Source organism: Periophthalmus magnuspinnatus, chromosome 16 (assembly GCF_009829125.3).
Source record: "Periophthalmus magnuspinnatus isolate fPerMag1 chromosome 16, fPerMag1.2.pri, whole genome shotgun sequence".
Taxonomy (NCBI): Eukaryota; Metazoa; Chordata; class Actinopteri; order Gobiiformes; family Gobiidae; genus Periophthalmus; species Periophthalmus magnuspinnatus.
In genome coordinates, this window is record NC_047141.1 from 13287773 (window position 1) to 13296874 (window position 9102).

Below are 9102 nucleotides of genomic sequence, written 5' to 3' on the forward strand. Positions count from 1 at the left end.
TCTTTCTCTCTCTCTCTCTCTCCAACCCTTGAAAAATCCACTGCCCGTGTTCCTCTCTGCACATACATACATACATACATAAACACGTCTTTATGGAGGCGAGGCGGGGGCCAGGAGGGGGTCTGGGGATAAGAATCACCTTGAATTCAAAGCAGAGGATTGTGGGTCGTCGCTGGGTTAGGCTGACACGGACTGGGACGGGAGACAGGTATAAGGGGGCTTCGGGGATGTAGGCTCTGAGGGGCAGTGGTGGTAGAGGATTTGCACAAGTAGAGAGTGAAAGCGTCTGGGGGAATGATATGCGTCATTAGGAGATAGAGATGCATGGAAGTGTGAGGCCGGTTGGGTGTTAAAGTGGAAGTATTCGGTATCATGAAGTGGTCATAATGATACGTTTGTGGTTGATCTGATCCTACTCAGGTAACCTCCATGTGTAACTTTACTGGTGGAAGATCTGCCAGCTGCTCGTGTCCACAGACATCTCAATTCTTTGCCTGGAATGTTCCAAAATAGGGCGTTAAACTTATTTATGTTCGTGGAGACAAACACAGGACGCCACAGGGCCAGGTTACAGGTCAGGTCTGTAGAGAGCTTACAATAAAAATGCATGTTTTTTCAAGATTTTTTTGAGCAATAGAAACACCAGTAATTGGAAAAGAGGCGAGATAGTTAATGCCGTATCGTGAAACTTTCAAGGCAAAGCTATAACATCATATCTATAGTGAGAAGTATATAGCACTATAGTAACATCGTCCCTAACATAGCTTTAAATAAATAACTTTTTATCATGTTTTTGAACCTCAAAGACCTGTTGTTTTTGGTTTCCGTTTACACATTGAACTAATCCTGTATCCCAGTGCTTTCTCCTTAACTTTCACAACAAATTGATTATCTGTTAGCGTCATGTTGCTAATAGATGTGCTAATTAATTTTAACATGCTTCACTGCTCACTGTTGTTGCCATCTGAGGGCCACAGGCATCTAACCATTCTTTGCGAAAGTGAAAGAAACAGATATATATATAATTTTTTTTTTACATTTGTTCATTATTTAGTCATAGAAACTGACAAATAAACCACAATAAGTCCTGGTAGGGCATCTGGCATTAGGCTAAATTGCAATGCGGATGGTTTTCAGATGATACTATGTCGTAATCCCAGGTAAACCGTTTTCCCTATTGATTACATTGCATTCACATAAGAAATATTCAAAAGTAAATTCACATATATTGAACCATATCATCTCTATTAGTGGCAGGACCCTAGACCTCAAAAATACACACCAAAATACATATTAACAGTTATATTTTAACTGCCCCCCCATCTGTTTTTAATATTATTGACCTATAGAACATTGTGATGTCATCTGAAATCCATCCATAGAGGAAGTTGTGAGTGTGTGCTGTGCTAATTCCCACATGCGCATTTACAGTGTTTGTGTGTATAGACGTGTGCATTATGGTGAGCCTGTCTTTTAAGTAGCATCCAAGATTATGGTTTGTGTACATCTGTCATCAATCATATGTGAATTTGGGAAATATGGAAAGCATTAGCATCTTATGACTGACATTATCTTACAACTGAGTATTTAGATTTATGTACTGTATTTACATATTTAAAAAAAAAATAAATAAATCTTTCTAAGGCCTTGTGAAAGTCATGTCAGCAATGCAGGACAATTTAAGATACAAATTAATTATATATAAATGTATACAATAGTCTAATATTTGATGAAACGTCTCTTATACACCCTGTACACTTTTGAACATGTCTTAAAAGATGGAAAGTTTAGGGGGGAAACTCCACTAGAATAGATATCATCCTGCACTTTGTATTAATCTTACTCCAGATGAAGTGGACAAATAGTGGGTGTATGAAAAAAGGCTGATGAGAAGTGGAAGTCTTAATGGGGGCTCAAAGTGCGCAGAGAGAGGCAGAGACACACGGAGCAGAGGGGGGACCGGAGCCCGTTCCTGAGCGCACACCAGCGGCAGCGGTAGAGGCGGTGTTGTTTGGGGATTGAAGTTGGGAACTCTCTCCACTCTCTCCACTACTAATTGCGGGCTGGTGCCTTTCATGAATATTCATTCTGGCGCGTTCAGACCCCGCCTAATTAGCCGAGAGATAGAGGAAGAAGCGCGCACCTTTTACCACAAGAGAAGCGTTTCCCCTCCTCGCACTCTCAGGGGGATGCTGGCAGAATAGCCTAAGTTCATTAGCCAAAAAAGCAAAGAAAAAAGTTACCTGAAAAGCTTGGGACAATTCGCGCTTCAAAATGGACACAGTTTTGCTATTGCATATTTAGTGCCTATTACGCATGTCTATCAAAATAAAATGCAAAGGGAAACCTGCACAAGTACAATTATCTGATTGAGTTGAGTGAGTTGGTGGATATTATTCTGGTCCGCGTGGTTACTACATGAATTTTAAAATCTAAACACGGCTCGTGGCGAGACCAAATGTTCCCAGAGGAATACTGTGAAACTTGTATTTAACATTTCGTGTGCGGCCCTGCCATTTTAGGAAGTCAGGTAGAAAATACCACTCACTTTTAAAATCAAACTTTATGCCTAAATGAGGTGTTTTCGCCTCTAAAGTGGTGCGTTGAAATGGCACTGGAGTAAATCTGCGTAAAGACTGTGTAAATCCCCTCGTTCCAAATGTAAACTGTGCTGTTTATGGTCGCTTTGTATGCATTGAAAAGACTGTTATCTCACGCGAAATTTTGGTCAGGATTCGTGATGGGCCTTTTGGTTCATAATGCGCCTTCCTGCGCTTCCTCCATCAGTCTGGCACGAGGCTGAGGCGCTCAGACAGAGGGAGGCTGGGTAATTGCAGGGTGAATGAGGTCCTACTGGTTCAGTTGGGGCTCATTAGAAATGCAGGGAAAACATTAACACGAGAGACTTACTTAAGAAGGTGAGGGCCTTTTTAGTACAGCTGAAATTATTCGCCACATTAAGAGAATTAAATGTTGAAGTTATTGAGGTTAGATAGACTATAGCAAATGTGTGTGCATTTGTAAGTAAAAGGAGTACAGATAAAAGGACATTTTGGGAGTTGTACTGGCATCACGATGACACTTGTGCGTATTTATTTTTGGAAAAGGGGTCAGCGAACTTCCTTGACACTCATTTCTGTGGTTCTGCCCGCGTCACTTTTTATTCCCTCTTTTCCATTCACTTCTAAAGCCATCATATCGTGCTCATTTCCAGCAGCTTTTTCCTACGCGGCCCGTCATTCACCGCTGAACTCGTGTGTGTGATCCCTTTCATAGGGCGCACCATGGAAACCTCGTGCGTCTTGGCAAAAATGCACCTCGGCGCGCACAAGGCCACAGTCCGGACAAAAGGGCCAAAGCATCTGGATGTGCTTGTGCTGTGCCCGGGCTCCTCCTTGCAGCACAAGCCCGGCTCTGTGTGGCAGAAGACCCGCTTTTTATAGACCCTCACGCGCACAGTATATGGGCTGAGTGAATGGACCAAGCGTCTTCATTAAGTGAGCGCTGCGTGCTAGAAGAGACACGCACGGGTCTCTCTAGAGACACAGTGACAGCGGCTCACAGCCAATGGCACTACGGATGCAGCTTCTATTTTTCACTTCTCAACACACACTTTTAATCACAGCAATACAAACATATTTTATGAAGAGTGCATCTATTGATAAAACAAAATCAAAAGTATTTTCTGATTAAAATTCTTTTTGCATTTTAATGGAATCACAGTAAATGCTGCACTGCACTCCCCTGAATCATATTTGTATAAACCAGATTTGATTTTGACGAGCAGTGAGAACAGTCTCGTGCCAGAAATAAATATATAAAGGATGGGTGGACAAAAACCACGCCTTTTCAAGAGATGATGACAAGCACCTGTGACCCCTGCTACATTATCTACACACACGCACACTCATACACCCGCGCGCACTCACACACGCGCACAGGCTGTGAACACCAGTAAGGAGGCAACTTACCTTTGAGTTGATGACGCGCTTGAAGTAAACGGCAGCGGTAACGGAGTCCCGTAAAGAGAAGGACAGTAGTCGCGTTGGAGAGATGACAACAAACAAACACGCGGCAGTTAGAGATAAAAAGCCGCCGCGTCGCTTTCAGGTGAATGATTAAAATGGCACTGTTACGCGCTTCCCCAAAAGCTGCTGTTTTAGAACGGCGTGGAACATGCGCCTGATTGCAGAGTTTTAGGCGAATGGAACGGGAGAGATGTAAGATTTGTTTAAAGCCCCGCATTTCCATTTAAGAACGTGATTGTGTTTGCAAAGATCCCTTTCAATCTTCGCACCCCCCTCTTCTCTCTCTCTACCCCTCAGCGTCTCTGAGGCTGCTTTGCAATTCATAGAATTGGTAATTTGCTATTGGGACAAAACGTGAAGGGAAAAATAATCAGATCAACCGGGAGAGGTGGAGAGGAAGGAAGCGAGGAGCACCAGGTTTGTCTCGCTGGGCCAGGACTGGGACGCGTCCAGCGCTTCTACCCCCAAGGTTTCACATTTTTACCTTGGAATTAGGGGAGTTTTCCTCGCCCTGATGGAGAAGTGTCGTGCGATGCACAGCCTTGAAAATACTTTGAGCATTTTCGGATTGTGATATACACTGTAAATAAAGTAACTCAGTGATGAGGCAGAGTGCCCCCTGTTTTCATAAGACATAATCAAAATTCACTGTTTAGACAGGTTCATGGTGAAAGTGGCCTGGAAAAGTGGCACTTTACAATAATAACAAACCATATACTATTTGTTTATATTCGTCCTCGTACACGATTTGTCCAAAAATCCTTACAACATTAAGTTCAGAAAATAAAAAAAAAAGATGTGACGTGCGTAACGTGGATATTTGTTACCGCTAAAGCTGCTGATTAATTACATTATAATACAGCTTGCGCACTAATGTTCGATTTTGTTTAACAGTCACTGGTTTGTTTGCGTGTCTCCTGTTTTGGCTGTAACACTCTGACATAATACATAATAACAATACAATGAAATTACCCAGTGAAAGTAAACGACATTGGTTTTGCATAACGCGTATCCTCTGAGTACATGGGGTAATATATTTCAAATGCAGGGCACAATATTCATCAATGACCTTTTATATTAGTCGTATTATAAAGGTGTGTATCAGGGGGCACCCTTCAAACTCATCCCCTGACTCCCCCACGTGGTTATGAGCAAAACAACTGGTCCAGCCAAAGACACAGCCCCTCACCTGCCCCAGACTCATGTGATCTCTGTGAGTTTCATCCAAACACATGCGCAAGTGATATGGACTAGATATGTGCGTAAAAGTAGACAGCATTCATAATAATATTACACATTTGGTTTTATATATAAGCAAATCAGCCATGTTTTGTCACTCCATTTTATTGAGTGGCATAGTTTTACCGTAAGAGCATTTAAGAAAAAATAGCCAAAGTGATAAAAAAGTGTACTAACGTAAGTAAACTGTTTATCGGTTATTCATTTGGTCCGATGCGCTGGAACAAACTTTTTTAGGTGACATTCTTTCCATTATGTTTCTCCCAATCCACTTTAAAGTCAACTGAAGTGGTTACACTATAAAGAATGTATATCTTACAGTTTGAAATTCTTTTAAAATTATAAGGAAAACTGTTATACTGTGGATAAATACTTTTTTATCATTTTATAAAAGGGATGACGCTTATACACACCCGTTCACCTATAGCAGGCAGCTGTAATTGGCCACACTGTGACGTGGAGGACTAAAAACCAACACAAACATATGTTTTCGTCACTAACACATGTAAGCTCGGAACTCTATCTGTCTTGTGCGAGAACTGTGCTGTGCGCTGTGAGCGCGTGCTACTGCCTGCCTGGCTGCCTATTGAACGTGTCCCCAGTGGGCTCGAGTGGGAGAGGAGCCAATACAAGCGGAGGGGAGGCGTGTCCTCGCGCTACACCGAGACCTCCCCAGTGCAGGTTGTTGCGTTCGGGCTCTAAAGCCTGGAGACCTCCGAAGTGCGCGTCAGTTTCACAAGTAGGAGCCATGGCGACAACTGCTCAGTACATCCCGCGGAATAACTCCTTACCGTCTAACCCGCTCATGCATCCGGACTCGGACAGGATGCACCAAGGGACGACCTACAGAGAGGTGCAGAAAATGATGCACCACGAGTATTTGCAGGGGCTCGCAGCCACAAACACGGGACATCCGATGAGTTTGACGCACCACCAGTGGCTGCCCACGTCCAACACCGACTGGTCGAGCAGCAGCCACCTCCAGCAGGACCACAAGAGCAGCGTGCAGACCCGCGAGGACCTGACCACGAGCTTCCATCACAGGTCCCATCTGGTGCACCAGCAGCAGAGCGCGCACCATGGCTCATGGGCGCCCACCACCACGCATCACCTTTCCCCGCTTTCTCCCGCGTCAAACGGCCACCAGTCCCTGGTGTACTCTCAGCCAGGGTATACGAACCTCAATGCGATGATGAGCCCGCTGAACCACGGCATGCGTGAGTCGCTTCACGACGACACGTCCGGTGGCCACGATAACCAGCTGGAGTCCCCACAGCAGTTCAGCCATCACCAGGACCACTCGGACGAGGACGCGCCCAGCTCCGACGACTTGGAGCAGTTCGCCAAGCAGTTCAAGCAGCGCAGGATCAAACTGGGCTTTACGCAGGCGGACGTGGGCCTCGCGTTGGGTACCCTCTACGGGAACGTCTTTTCTCAGACCACTATCTGCAGATTTGAGGCACTGCAGCTCAGCTTCAAGAACATGTGCAAACTTAAGCCGCTGCTAAACAAGTGGCTGGAGGAGACGGACTCGAACACGGGCAGTCCCACCAATTTGGACAAGATCGCCGCGCAGGGCAGGAAACGAAAGAAGAGGACGTCCATCGAAGTTGGGGTGAAAGGGGCGCTGGAGAATCATTTCTTAAAATGCCCAAAGCCATCCGCGCACGAAATCAGCACTTTAGCCGGCACTCTGCAGCTGGAAAAAGAGGTAGTGCGCGTGTGGTTTTGTAATAGAAGACAAAAAGAGAAAAGAATGACACCAGTGGGGGTCCCTCACCCGAATATGGACGACGTATATTCCCAAGCAGAGACCCCTCCTCTACACCGCACACTACAGAGCCCTGTGCAGTGACTGTTTTCATGAACGCTTTGAGGGGGGAGAGAAAAGGGGAAATGATGGGACTTGTGGAGTTTACAGTATTTAAGTTTGGCTTTTGTTGTTCCTGACACAAAAAGAGACACGAGGGAGTTTGTTTGAACACCTTAGTATTCGGAGTAAGTCTTGTCCAACAAATAGATGGCAGGAGCAAAATGTTAAAAAAGGAAAAAAAAAATACAGAAAAAAGATTGAAAATATTTGCTATTACTGATTTCGTGCGCGTTTAAAGTGAAACAAAGATCTTTATTTACCAAAATTTTATGGAGGCGACATGCGTATAAAGTAAATCCCATGGCTGGTCACTGTGCCACAGAGGCCATCTCCTCTCGGTGCGCCGTGGACTCTCACCACAACAGGACGCAACACCGGACGCTGCAGACGAATGAACATTGTGCTTTTTTCAGGCTCAAACTGATTAATATTAGTGTATATGTTCTTTGTTTGAGATGTGTTGCTTTTTTGAATTATTGCAGTGTCTGTCTGTCGACTTGATTTCATTATCATTTGTTCAATTTGCTCAACTTTATGGTGGTGAAAAACAAGTAGAAATTGTTGAAAATGCAACAGGACTGAGCCTAAGTTCTGACTGCACGCCTTAAGAATTACCACGTCGAAAATGGAGACAGAAAAGAGACGCTAAACGGAACACGCATTTCTATTGTTTTGGGGTAATATTTTATTTGCATGGAGCACTTATTCTTTTAATTTAATTGCAATTGATATTTGTCAGTGACATTGTGAGTGGACAATAGGCTTAAACCCGCAGTAAATGTTATGTTTACGGTGTTTTAGGACGAATCAGAATTGAAACATCCAAACAGAAGCGTTAGAACTCAGGTAACTCCAGTGGCCCATGTTGGAACACACGCCTGCATTCACTCCTGTCTCTTACGCATCATGTAATGTATTATATTCCAGGCAAAACAAAACAACACTGGATTGGGAGTCACGGATAGAGTTCCTTACGGGAATATAGCGAGTTTTAGACGTATTTATTTTTTTTCTGGCCTGAAAGGAAATCTAAAAATCTCACGCGTTGTGTCATCCATCATTGTCTGAGCAGTCCAATAGCCCACAGCAGTGCTATTCTCTACATACGAGGGTTTTGTTTTTCAAGAAAAATAATAATGATACAAAAAACAAGATTTTAGAGAAAATGTTGCCAGGATTATTTCCGAAGTGTAAATATGTCGAATATGTAAACTTGTATTTGTTCTGAGATATTGTTTTGGTTTTGTTTCTTTCCGGGCAGTTTTGTACACTTACTAATTCCAAGAAGATATTTTAATATTGATTTCATTTATGAATCTGACCATTTATATATATATTTATTTCTTAAACGTGTTTGGAGCTTTTTGTTTGGCTCTTAATGGTTTTGTTGCAGTGGATTTCAATATTTTGTTTACTACATTGGTTGTATGTTGATTGCTAAATGTAGACTGCAAAGTCACATTTCTATTTATGTTATAGTAATATTTTATTACTTACATAAAACATATATACAAGACCTGGTCTGTGCTTGTCTTTATTGAGTCTAGACACTGTGGCCTTGCTGGGTTTGTTTGCTTGGTTTCGTGTGTCTATTGCGCACAGTTGGGGCTCGTTACGTAATATTAGTTTGGTTCTACTCGCGAGCCCTGAACACTGGACATGTCCACGAGGTGCAAAACAGAAAAAAAATGCACCAAAACGTGACCCCAGGCGTTTTGGTCAACACAGTGCTGCCTGTTTTTCTTTATTAAGATAATTATTGTTTAGTTTCAAAAACATCATAAACAATTTTATTCTTTGATAACAGTATTACTACAACTATTTTAGAAAACAACCTAAATAACTAATATCCTCCAGGAAAGCAAACAATGTAAAGTAAAATACGCAACGTCTGTTCAAAACCATCAACTTTTGAGGCATGCGTAAAATAACAAGTGTATTATTATTATTATTATTATTATT

The 9102-nt window shown here is 42.9% G+C and overlaps 1 protein-coding gene across 1 annotated transcript; it reads left to right on the plus strand.

Moving 5' to 3' along the window:
* The first annotated feature begins 5864 nt into the window (after positions 1–5864).
* Positions 5865–8529, plus strand: pou3f1 (POU class 3 homeobox 1). The gene has a single exon (XM_033981784.2). It carries the CDS (start codon positions 6016–6018, stop codon positions 7120–7122), a length of 1107 nt encoding a protein of 368 aa, XP_033837675.1. The 5' UTR covers positions 5865–6015; the 3' UTR covers positions 7123–8529.
* Positions 8530–9102: the final 573 nt, after the last annotated feature.

Excerpts from the sequence above, each read along its gene's own strand:
- pou3f1 (XM_033981784.2), top strand. The coding sequence starts at position 6,016 with ATGGCGACAACTGCTCAGTACATCCCGCGGAATAACTCCTTACCGTCT.